The sequence below is a fragment of the Talpa occidentalis genome, unplaced genomic scaffold, assembly GCF_014898055.3.
Source record: "Talpa occidentalis isolate TD23 unplaced genomic scaffold, MPIMG_talOcc4v2.1 talOcc4.12, whole genome shotgun sequence".
NCBI classification, from domain to species: domain Eukaryota; kingdom Metazoa; phylum Chordata; class Mammalia; order Eulipotyphla; family Talpidae; genus Talpa; species Talpa occidentalis.
The window spans coordinates 77,825,860-77,838,820 of NW_023601212.1; the positions used below are offsets into that span (position 1 = coordinate 77,825,860).

Sequence of the window (12,961 nt, forward strand, 5' to 3'; positions counted from 1 at the left end):
GCCTTGCTGACACTTAACTGTGTTCTAACATTATGCATATACAAAACAAAATACACATATGCATATGGTGGTGGTGTTACAATGGCAATATATACTTACCCTGGATAGGAAAACATCTCCTTGCAATGTCTATGATCCCAAGAAAATTTTCATTTAAAAAAGAGCTGAATAGAGAATTATGTAGAAGCTTAACTCCTTTTAAAAGCAGTCTTCGAGTAGATGTGAAATCCAGGGGTTGGAACAAGTAAGTGTGGATGAGGACAGCCTGGTAATGTGCACTTTCAAAGAACTTTAAAGGAACCACAAGATTCTACTAAAATAGCTGTGTCCTATTATCACAGTTGGTTAGTAACATTTGTTTCACCTTCCCTGGGCACAGACTGCAGGGTAAAGGAGGGGTAGAGGGCTATGCTGAGAGGACAAAAGAAATCTAGAGCTGCAGAGAGTTTCGAGTGAGGAGCTTCTGTATGTGATCTGTCAGGTGAGGGGCCTGGCCTCCCAAGCTGTACTTCAGCTGCATACAGTTGGCATACCAGATAAAAAATGGAGGACATAGCCCCTCAAGAGTAGATGCACAATGATCTCAGGAACACCATGAACGAAGGTGTCCTTCTGAGGAAACGAATTTCTGAACAGCGCCAACCTCACCCACAGTCTCCCAGAACATAAGTCATGAAAACACCTTAGAAAGAAATAAATTAGTGTGTGAAAGGCATGGATGGATTTTATTTATTACCCTATATCTACAATTTAATTTGAGGTAAAATATAAGCAACACATAAAAATGCCTATTTCTGCTACCATGTAATATAATTCTCCATTGTGAATATTGTGATAAAGCTAATGAAAACTATGCCATCACATATCTAGCTTTTCATATAGCTGGTATTTTACAACTCTTATTGTTTGTGAAATCTCAACACATGTAAGATTCTCCTACAAATGGTGCAGACTATCAGAGGGTGCATAATTAGCTCACTGATCCCTCCCTCAATCCCCACACTGGAGCCTCAATGTTACAAGTAGAATCATAAAAGAATGAAGGCAATGAAAACCCATTTGAGCCTAATCCAAGCTGGAACAGTGTTCCAAAGAACCGGACACCACAATCGGTTATACAACTGGGAGGCTTTAGTGTCATTTAGTTTGCCCAAACACTCAGACCTGATCTTAAACTTCTGGTACACCATGCATTTTATTCGGGTGAAAGTAACCGAGAAAGTGGTTCTCTGTAACCACTTTAAGTCACACGCTGAGATACTGACCTCTTAACTGACTGTTAGGTGATCCAGATGGTTGTTTTTTAATGATAAAAAACATATGAATCATGATCGATAGCTTAGGAAAAGGTTTAGTCAAATATACAGATACTAACTGTTCACTCAAGTCATTAAGGAGAGTTGTGAACAAAGAATCATTTAAATGACTTTTCAAATAGAAAAACTAAAAGAACTGAACTATCACAGGTGTTTTCTTCACTGCAGAAGCTGAGATGTTCCAGGAGGAGATATCTTCACTTGATTGGAAAATAAACACCATAGCTGAAGGCTCTGCTGAATACGTAAAAAACCTGATGGGATTCATCCCTGTCGTTTTCCCTGTCGTTTTCCAGCATTGCTGTAAAATCCTCATAGCACATTCCAAAGTAAACCAGCCATTCCAAATCTACAGTCACTCTGCTCTTTAATTCAATTCACAGAACTGCTGAAAAAGTAGACATTTCTATCTAAAAGTAGAAAAAAAGGTTTGTATAGAAGGTATTTCTGTTATACAAGTATATTACACAGCTTGGGGCAGTAACAGGTCCGAAAAGCTCTTCTCAACCACTGATACTTTAGGCTAAAATAAGAGAAAAAACAAACAAGCAAGAAAGTTGGTTAATCTGATTATGGAAATTTAACATTCACAAATATCACAACTTAATACTTTAATCCATGAACTGACAGTATATGGCAAATTCCATGACAAAAGTCTACAAAAAAAATGTATTACAGATCAGAGTGAACGAGTTTCAAGCCATACCTTGTAACTATTTCCTTCTCATTCCTAACTCAGGTTTAGTGAGCTTCAATACAAAATGAGTACTAATTTTTGTCAACTCCTAGTTTAACATTTTCCTTACTAATAAAGAACCTGACCAAGTTTAAGAAGTTCAAAATGATCAGGCTTCTAACTTAATCATGCAAAATGTGTAGCAGATTGCGTAGCTCGGATAGACTGCAAATATTTTTATGATAATCAGGGGAAAAGTCAGACCAGAGATACTGTTTGACAGTAAATTCCAAAGGTGATAGGACAAGATTTATCCTATAAATTATAAACAAACAAAAAAAACTCAGAAAAGGGGCATCCCTGGTGGTGCAAGGGGTTAAGTTGCAGCACTATGCCACTATACACAGCCACTGTAGCACGAGTTCGATCCCTAGCCAGAGAACTGACTGACCCACATGATGCAGCAGACCTCTCCTGTCTTGCCCACTGTTCTCCTCAGCAGTGTATTTCAGTAGATCTGCCTGTTCTGCTCCCCACTCTGCCTCTGGTGAATCCTCTCACCTCCCAAACCTCTGGCCTGCACCCCATCTCTTGTATGCATAAAAAAATAAATCTTTAAAAAAAAGAAATCCATTAAAAAAAAAAAAACAAACCACACAAACAAACCAGAAAATCCACGCAATTTCCCTTTTTTTTTTAAAAAAGATCTATTTAGGGCCTCCCCGGTGGCGCAGCAGTTGAGCGCCAGTTCGATCCCAGCTGCTCCTCGGCCACCGGAGGAGGGTCCCGCATGACGCACAGACCTCTCCTGCCACCCGCTGCTCCCCTCAGCAGTTTGCTTCAGTCCTTCTGCCTGCTCTGCTCCCCGCTCTGGCTCTGGTGAATTCTCTCACCTTCCCGCGCTTCTGACTGTACCCAGTGCATGTATAAACAAACAGACAAACAAAGATCTATTTATTTATATAAGAACTGGGGTACAGGCCAGATGTGGGGGAGGGTGAGAGGATTCACCCGGGACATGGGGAACAAAACAGGTAGACTGACTAAAATACACTGCTGAGAGGAGCAGTGGGCGAGACAAGAGAGGTCTGCCCCGCCATGTGGGTTGCTCTGAGGCCGGTGGGGATTGAACCTGCACTGCGGAGGCTGCGGACAGCTTCACAGCGCTGCGCTCAACCACCTGCGCCACCAGGGAGGCCCCCACAATTTTCCTTTTAAGGCAAATGTGCATGTATATCTTCAACTAATGGACATATATTGAGTCCAAGAAAATCTCTCCACTTAAATCTTGTAGCTCAAACCATCCACTATGGATTACACTTAAACCTCACATACTGTGAAGATGAGGATACTTTATGGCTGATGCTGGAAAACACATGGCTTATAATATGCAGGTAGATTCAGACAGACATTGCATGGCATCCCAAACACAGAAACCGATTTACCCTAGGAGGGAAGAGGTCTACCACGTAGGGTCTGGTTCTTGCTTGATCTGAGAGTTTCCATCAGTCTCCTTTATTTCTGTCAAGAAAAACAAAGGGAACCAATTAATTATGCTATCAAAGAGAATTAAAATAATAAAAAATAACATTTTCAAAGACAATATAGGTTAGTTGTCAACAAGTTCTAAATTTTGTTACCCGTGTTTTTAAAGTAACAAACATCTTATTACTTGTGTCTTCAAAGGACATTACTATATAGATTACACAGTAGTGACTCAACTTTTCATCAGGAATCACTGAAGGGTCATTTGGGAGAAATAGAACAAAAAGAACCCTTGAGTAATTTCTGAACATGTTTCAGGGTATACATTACAAACCCAACTCATCCAGAAACAAAAGGACAAAATAGCTACACAGGTCTTTCTAGTTTAATAGTTTTAATATCACAATCCTTTGTCCAAATAAAAGTGTTACAGAACTTAAATTTATGACAAGCAGATTACCCTTTTACCTTCTGTTGCTGGAACCTCCAACTGGCTTGGCTCAGATGACTCTAAAGAAAAGCACAGGAAGATTTATTTTAACATTGTCCAAAAGTTGCTTTTAATTATTTAAAGGACCCAGAGGGAGGAACAGATAAAGCTCTCCAGACACTGTACACAAAGAACAAGTCTAAAATGAAACAAGAGCCAAAGATTCTTAGGATTATACACACAATTACTGAACTAACTGGTTAAAATCAACTTCTGAAATGTGATGTTAGCGCACACAAATAGAAGTCTTAAATAACAATATAAACATAGCTCCAATATGAACATAAGCTCCTTCATATCTTTATTCTCTTTCATCTGTTGGAGTCCCTTTTAATAAAAGCCTTTCATTGTTTTCAAAGAATCAGAGGGTAGCAAATCTAAACAGCATTTCAAAGGAATTTCTAAGACCACAAAGCATGCATTTCCACCCATGCAATTTGGTGTCTAACATTTTACAAACATATGGCATACAGAGCAAATTTAAAATGACAACCTTCTCACTCAAAAATTGCATCAATGCTGTTGGTTTGGGTTTCTGATCTTATGCTTGACCTGGGCCAGTGCGACTGAATGGCACATGGTCCATCGTTCTCTGTTAGAACTTACAGCTTTAGTTCATACAGGCTTCCAACACAGGAGTCAAAGAAAGTGTGCGCATATGTGTGTGTGCTCGTGCATGCTGATACCTGAGCTCTATGCACAACAGGCCACACTTTTTTAAAGGGATTTGTTCTACTGAACAAGTAGGAAGAATTCTGTGTTTTACCCTGCTTCATCTACCTTGTATCACTGGGCCTTCTGACTCATTCTGATCAACCAACTCTGAAAATAAAGCAAATTAGTTTAAATAACAATTTAATAACTTGTTACATTTGAAAAACATTTTTACATACAGTCTCCATTTTGATGCTCTGACTTTGCCATAACAGGCAGTACTTTCCTTATGACAAGAAGGGAACACAAACACTACAAGTTCTGGTGTATGTCCTGTCAAAATAACTATTTCTGTCTCTGGTGAATCCTCTCACCCCACCCCCCTATACCTCTGGCCTGTACCCCAGCTCTTGTATGCATAAATAAATAAATCTTAAAAAAAAAAAAGAAGTTCCTAATTGGAATGAATCAAATAAAGCTCAGTACTAGACTATAAAAAAAAATATTTCTTAGTAATTACCACAAAATTCTACTATACACTATTGTGGAAGGATTACAACAAATTCAACATTTTATTTTATTTATTTTTTTTTTAAATTTATTTATTTATACAAGCACAGGGTACAGTCAGAAGCGCGGGAGGGTGAGAGGATTCACCAGAGCCAGAGCGGGGAGAAGAGCAGGCAGAAGGACCGAAGGACACTGCTGAGGGGAGCAGCGGGTGGCAGGAGAGGTCTGCGCGCCATGTGGGACCCTCCTCCGGTGGCCGGGGAGCAGCCGGGGATCAAACCGGCGCCTCAGAGGCCGCGGGCAGCTTTGCAACCCAGCGCTCAAGCGCTGCGCCACCGGGGAGGCCCCAAATTCAACATTTTAAACAAAGCAAAAGGTCAGGGAGGCTTAAAACATAATGTTCACTGAAATTAAAAACTGCCCACAAGACAGATGAATTTGGATTAATAAAAAATATTACAAATTATCTATAAATAATCAAATTCCTGATGTGATTAAAACTGAATGTCATAAAGATTCAAAATCTGTGAAGCAAGAAATACTTCTGCTTTTACTATTAACATCACTAGTTCCTAATATATGTGGCCAAGATAGAAAGTATGTTAAAAACAGAATTTATACCAACAAAAAATCTTCATGGTTTGAGATATAAGCAAATGAATAAATTTTATGAGGGCATAAAACTCAAAGTTTAGAGGTAAAAGAAATGTTATTAAATACATGACACTAAAGGATGCAAGTCAAAGAACTGTGTTTTCAGTAGATCTGCCCTTTCTGCTCCTCCTCTGTCTCTGGTGAATCCTTTCACCCCTGCATCTTTGGCCTGCACCCCAGCTCTTGTATGCACAAATAAATAAATCTTTAAAAAAATTTTTTTCCCAACAACAAAGAGAACATAAAAAATACTAGTACAACTGAAGTTTTGCAAAACAAACAAATGAAAACTATTTAAAGCAAGGGGGCCTCCCTGGTGGTCTAGGGGTTAAGTCTCAAGGCTATCAATGCAAGGGCCTGAGTTCGATCCCCAAGCAGGGAGCTAACCCACAAGGCACAGCCATAAGCCATAGCAGACCTCTCCTCTCTTGTCCTGCTGCTCCCCTTAGCAGTGTATTTCAGTAAATCCACCAGTTCTGCTCCCCACTCTGTCTCTGGTAAATCTTCTCACCGCCCACCCCCCAACTCTGCATATACTCCAGTTCTTCTATGCAAAAATAAATAAAATCCTTAAAGCAAACTGAATACTAGGGAACTATAGAAACACTTATATTTACACAAGAATATCAGAGAGCCATAAATATGCCAGACATTGTACTTAAACATTACTAGGAACAAAATCACAATAAAAGACCTACTTACTCCAGCACTATAATTATACAACAACAGTAAAAACAAAAAACAAGACTATTGAGCAAAATGTAGGTCAGACATTGTTCTAGATTAGGTCAGATCAAACTATATTTCATATAGTCAGTATTTCCAAATTTGCAGGTCACTTAATCTCTTGCAGCTTTTCAATTCTGCCATACACAAAGGGTTAAGAGCAGTGTTCCAATAATTTACAAACATGGGCTGGAATTTACCTATCCCTGGTTTAGATGACTGACATATAATGAGTCTTTGAAATGTTCTACAACACCCCAAATGGGACTATTATCATTATCATTTTGTATGACTCAGTAAACTGAGATCTTAAGAAGTTTAGAAACTTAGGCCTCCCCAGTGGCGCAGGGGGCTTAGGGCAGCGCTATGAAGCTGTCTGTAGCCTCTGCAGTGCGGGTTTGATTCCTGGCTGGCCTGGGAGATACCCACACGGTGCAGCAGACCTCTCCTGTCTCGCCCACTGCTCCCCTCAGCAGTGCTTTCGGTCCGCCTGCCTGTTCTGCTCCCCACTCTGTCTCTGGTGAATCCTCTCACCTTCCTGTGCCTCTGGCCTATACCCCAGAACTTGTATAAATAAACAAATCTTTTTATTTTTTTTAAAAAAAAGTTTAGAAACTTGCCCAATTTTACATCTAGAAAGTACCTGGTGCTCTGCACTGAAATGAAGATGATTTTGCATGGCTACTGCGGTAGGTGAAGTAGAATACTACACCTTGTAAGTGCACGCACACACACCACCCTCTCAATCCCAGATAAGAAAAGACATCATGAAATACTCACGGTTATTAATCACAAGTCCTGGAAATGGTCTAAAGAAGGAAACAAATTATAAAAGTTTATTTTTACGCTATAAGAACTTACAAGTATATTCCATTTATTCAACTAATATTTAACCCATGTGGCTGAAATGCTAGAATGAGAAATGTTACCCACTATGTTTTAATCTCATAGAGGTATCTCTCCATCTACCTATCTACTTTCTATCTAGCTATTAGGAAACAGTATTAGGTAATATTGGGGGGCCTCTCTGGTGGCACAAGGGTTAAAGTCTCAGCGCTACCAAGCTATCACCAGCCACTGCAGCATGAGTTCGATCCCCAGCCAGGGAGCTAACCCACATGGCACAGCAGACCTCTCCTGTTTCATCCGCTGCTCCCCTCAGCAGTGCATTTCAGTCAATCTGCCTGTTTTGTTCCCCACTCTGTCTCTGGTGAATCCTCTCACTCCCCACACCTCTGGCTTACACCCCAGTTTTTGTATGTATAAATAAATAAAATAATATCTTAAAAAAGGGTAATATTGGGAAGACAAAAACAGGAACAACAACAAAAAAAGGGAATAGAGTAATTCCAATTAAATGGTCAAGAGAAGAAGGTTTTACCCCAGATTTGGGAATGGCATGGAGAGTAACATGAGATAAAATTATGGGATTTTTTGGAAAGGGTATTATTAGGAGGAGATGAGTGACAAAAAGCTTCGAGTTGGTAACACATTAGCAATTCTGAGGGACAAATAAGTAATTTATAGTAGACAGAGTGGAAACTCAATGAACCGGGTCAACTTATTGACAGCCAAATTTTGGGGAATTGAAGAGTCAAGACTATGGCATGTCTGCTCGGATAGATGAGACAAAATTTGCCGAACACTAGTGTAACACTCATGAGCCTGCTTCTCAAGATGCTCTTAGAGGGTAGGTATTAGAGGGTGTTATTAGCCTCTTCTTTGGAAAAGGTGGTGATGGTCTCAAAGCGAACAATTACCATTCTCGCTGGATGGACAAGGAGACGAAAGTGAGCTGACTGACTTGGGAGAGAATCCCTTGTCTGACTGGATCTCCATGAGATGTCTAAGATGGGGATTAGCAAAATTTCTCTGCAAAGGGTCAAGCGAATATTTTGGGCTTTACAAACCATACTGGTTCTGCCCCAACTACAGTTTTACCACTGTAACATGAGTGCAGTTACATAAAATGCAAACAAATGGACGTGTCTTTAAGATTTTATAGTATTGGTGGCAGGCTGGCTTTAGCCCACAGTCCAAGGTTTGCTAACCCCGTACCTTAAAACCTGAGAACTCCCAGTTAGCTATGGGAGGAAAGAATCTACCAGCATCATAATTAAAATGTTACTCATTTTATTATATGGCAAACGACTATATTACTATGTATGACTCAATTTTTGAAAAATGATATAGGCTAATGATCTACAGAGTCATTCTCCTGACCAAGCAAAGAGTTCTCACTTACCTAATGACTGTGAATTTGATAAACTCAGCTGAATCTAAGATCCTTCTCATGGAACTGATTTCCAGGTAACTGGGGGCTTTGAATGACACTCCAGGAGGCATGCCATCGACCACTACACAGCCAGGGTTAATTGTGATTTTCCTGTAGGGAACTTTCACGGGAAAACCCATACCAATAGCTTCACCTAGTAAGAGAAGAACAGATTGAAAGCACAGATTGACCTATCACCTTAAGCTTAAGAAGTGTTTAAAACGCACATTACCAACATTTATTTCAAAGATTGTCTTCTGTTAAGGTCTTCAGACACGACAATCTTAAATATGAACCTTGATTTTATTAACTTGATATTAGCTAGCTATAGTATATAAAAACACATTTAATGTTTTATTAAAGAACTTTAGCAAAACCACCAATACCTGCTTTTTTTAATAACTATTTCCTTTTTTTATAGGAAGGTAACTATGTGATTATAATTTACTGTTATCTTACTGAAACAAAATTTCCTTGTTTATTGCAAGCTGTGTTACACAAATGTAATACTCACCAAATTTTCGACTGAAGAGGTCATTCACTTGTTCTCTTAGTTGTCTAGCTTTTTCAACTTTTGACAGTCTTTCATTATCATCATCTAAAAAATTTAAGAGAAAACTTCAAACTTAAAAATGCTATATAACTCAAGAGTGTTCTTGAAATATGTAAATATTTTGAACTAGGCATGACTGAAAAGATTTAACAATAGCAAATTAAAATGTTATGAAACTTTATTCCTGTTATGAGCTTTATTTGCTGTTTTACACAGACTTTTCAAAGAACACAAGTCACCTGTAGTTGACAGGTTTTAGCCCACGCTGTCTCCAGAACCTGCCTGGAGCTTTTGTAGAAATAAATTATAAGGTGATGTATTTGGTTAACAACTCCTGCAGAAGCTGTGAAGAAGGCAGCATTATACTTGACATATTTGACATAGTAGAGGAAACTCTAGTGAATCATGAACTATAATAAGGACAGAGAAATCATACCTGGAATTGTAACCTGAATGATGTTAAGATCTTCAACACCTGATGCAGTAGTATTAACATTGGGCGATGAATTTATTTTTCCTTAAGAGAGAAACTGAAGATTAGGACATATACAAAATGTAATCAAACGTTTGCTAATAATGTGCTTATAGCTCAAGACTATGTAAGAGATAGCATTTTAGGGCCTCCCTGGTGGCACAGGGTTGTTAAGTCTCAGCACTATCAAGCTATCACCAGCCACTACAGCATGATTTCCATTCCCAGGCAAGGCCACAGCAGACCTGCCCTGTCTCACCTGCTGCTCCCCTCAGCAGTGTATTTCAGTAGATCTGCCTGTTTTGCTCCCCACTGTGTCTCTGGTGAATTCTCTCACCCTCAGCATCTCTGGCCTACACTCCAGTTCTTATAAGCATAAATAAATGAAACAAATCTTTTTTTAAAAAAAGACAGCATTTTAATCCATCTTTGTTAAAGGTGAGTTCCCTTTTATGGTGTATTTCAATATACTCCCAAAGGACTATTGTTAACTTTTTCTTTCTTTGAGGTGCTTAGACCAAAGAATACAGAGTCTTAATTATGAAAGGAAGAAAAATTGTTAACTAGTCACAATTTTAGTTTTGAAAATACTTTGAGCTTTTACTGCAATAGCTGTTTCTTAAACCATTCCCCTCCCTCCCCCACTGCTGCAAAAAAAATTTTCAATAGCATGTATAATACGCAAGGGTATTTACTTGGAGGGCTCTTGGAGGAGGAGGAGGTGCTTTCTTTAATTGCTGTCTCAAACATCTCAGGTCTAAAAACAAGAGAAAAGGCTTGTGCTAATAATCCTACGGTGAATCATTAAAAATTAAAGCAGTAACATTCTGTAAGCACACATTTGATTTTTAGTGATGAACAGAAACATGATTATCTAAAAAAACACACATAAGGGGCCTGCCTGATGGCACAGGGGTTAAAGGCAGTGCTATCAAGCTATTGCCAGCTACTGTAGCATTAGTTTGATCCCCGGCTGGCCAGGGAGTAACCCACATGGCACAGTAGACCTCTCCTGTCTCGCCCACTGTTTCCTCTCAGCAGTATATTTCAGTCAGTCTGCCTGTTCTGCTTCCCATTCCATCTGCAACCCCCACACCTCTGGCTTACAACCAGTTCTTGTATGCATAAATAAATAAATCTAAAAAAAAAAAAGTCTCAGTACTATCAAGCTATCGCCAGCCACTGTGGCATGAGTTCGCATGAGTGTGATCCCTGGCCAGGGAGCTGACCCACGTGGCGCAGCACCCCTCTCCTGTCTTGACTGTTGCTCCCCTTAGCAGTGTATTTCAGTAGATCCCCTGTCCTGCTCCCCACTCTGTCTCTGGTGAATCCTATCACCCCTGCACCTCTGGCCTACCCACTAGTTCTTGTATGCAATGATATTTTATTTTATAGCATCTCTGGGTGATGCAAAGGCAAGTATTCTCATCTATTTCAATTGTGCTTGCCTAATTCATAGACCTTAAAGCAAACATGAGAGAACTTTGAGATATTCTCCAAGTTGGAGAAATAGAAGATGTTTATATAACTGAACCGCAATTCCTAAAGCATCAACCTTTACAAATCTGATTGTGGGTAAATTTCACAAAATCCAGTTGCTCTCCTTCAATCTTTTAACCAATTATGGAAAATTTAAAATTTACACAAAAGGCTTTTTAAAAGCCTTTTTTGACTTTAGGAATAATCTGGACTTGTAACAAAAGGTAAATCCATGTGTCTCTCTATCTCTCAGGGTCAAAAAATAACATAGTCAATCTTGTTTCATCTAATTCCCTTACTTTTTAATGATGAACTTAATTTTGGCTTTGTTTCTAAGTATCTTCTCCAGCCTTGGAATGCCAAAAGTGGATGGTCGTCGGAAAGGCACACCCTCAGGTAAGCCTTCTACATAAAAGTCTTCTGGGAAAGACTCAAATAATGCAAATGGCACCTTCACCGCTTGTTTAAGGCCAAGAGCTTCACCTGTAAAAAACAAATACTTTTCTCATTTCTTACATTTGTTAACTTTTAAAAAATTAATTACACCTATGAAACCATGTGTCTTGATGTAATTGACATAACTAAATTTTTTTTAGGAAGTGCATTTTAAACTATTTTGTAAAACCATACTGACTTAAAAAAAGTCATTATTTCCACTGTGTATATATACCATATCTTCTTGATCCAGTCATCTATTTTTGGGCATTTGGGTTGTTTCCAGGTTTTATCTATTATAAATAGTACTGAAATAAACATAGGGGTACAGGTGTTCTTTTGAATCAATGTTTTTGTGTCCCTTGGGTAGATCCCTAGGAGGGGAATTGCTGGGTCATATGGAAGCTCCATTTTTAGTAGTCTGAGGAACCTCCATACAGCTTTCCATAGTGGCTGGACCAGTTTACACTCCCACCAGCAATGTAGGAGAGTTCCTTTTTCACCACATCCCCGCCAATATTTGTTGTTGCTAGTTTTTTTGATATGTGCCATTCTTACAGTGTATGGTGGTATCTCATTGTGGTTTGATTTGCATTTCCCTGATTATAAGAGATATAAATATATATAAATTATTTTATTTATTTAAAAAAGAAATGACAATGGAAAAAAAAATCATTTCACAAAGAAAATTCAATTTGTTAGTGTTAAGAAAAGTGGGAGAAACTATGACTGCCACACTGCAAAATTCATACTTTAAGTGTTGACCATATTACTCTGCTTACCTTATAGTCCAAAAAAAAAAAAAACTACCTTGTATTTTTTGTAATAATAATTACAAAAGAAACTTACCGCATTTTTCATTAAAAAGATTTTCGACTTTCTGTTTTAGGTCGGTGATTTTGGCATTCCAGGCCTCTACATATAAAACAGATCATTAAATTGTTAGTAGTATTTAATCAATACACACTCACACTCAGAATATTTTCATCTTATTTTATTGTGTATCTTTAGGAAGTACAAAATAAAAAAAAATGTAAGCTTTAACAATTATGTAATGACAACTACTCTAACCCTTTCTGACTAAGATTATTATTGAACTGTCACTAATAAATAAAAAATAAGCACAAACCCCCCCAATTTATAATATCTATTAGATACCAAGTACAGTTCTATCCTTTAAATGAGTTAATATTTCTAATCCTCAAAATAACACTATAAAGTAGGAAGCATTGTTAG

General features: G+C 38.5%; 1 protein-coding gene across 6 annotated transcripts in view; it reads right to left on the minus strand.

Annotated features, from left to right (window-relative positions):
• Positions 1 to 698: 698 nt before the first annotated feature.
• The window catches only part of GTF2I (general transcription factor IIi), an 86,167-nt gene continuing 73,904 nt past the window's right edge, over positions 699 to 12,961 (minus strand). For all 6 annotated transcript variants that reach the window (XM_054693603.1, XM_054693600.1, XM_054693602.1 and 3 more), the window contains 11 exons: positions 12,575 to 12,640; positions 11,590 to 11,773; positions 10,507 to 10,568; positions 9,776 to 9,856; positions 9,301 to 9,384; positions 8,757 to 8,940; positions 7,292 to 7,320; positions 4,748 to 4,789; positions 3,946 to 3,987; positions 3,438 to 3,513; positions 699 to 1,839 (listed from right to left, as the gene is read on the minus strand). In XM_054693603.1, coding sequence (XP_054549578.1) covers positions 3,455 to 3,513; positions 3,946 to 3,987; positions 4,748 to 4,789; positions 7,292 to 7,320; positions 8,757 to 8,940; positions 9,301 to 9,384; positions 9,776 to 9,856; positions 10,507 to 10,568; positions 11,590 to 11,773; positions 12,575 to 12,640 — 833 coding nt within the window. In that variant the 3' untranslated portion in view covers positions 699 to 1,839; positions 3,438 to 3,454. The remainder of the gene's footprint in view (positions 1,840 to 3,437; positions 3,514 to 3,945; positions 3,988 to 4,747; positions 4,790 to 7,291; positions 7,321 to 8,756; positions 8,941 to 9,300; positions 9,385 to 9,775; positions 9,857 to 10,506; positions 10,569 to 11,589; positions 11,774 to 12,574; positions 12,641 to 12,961) is intronic.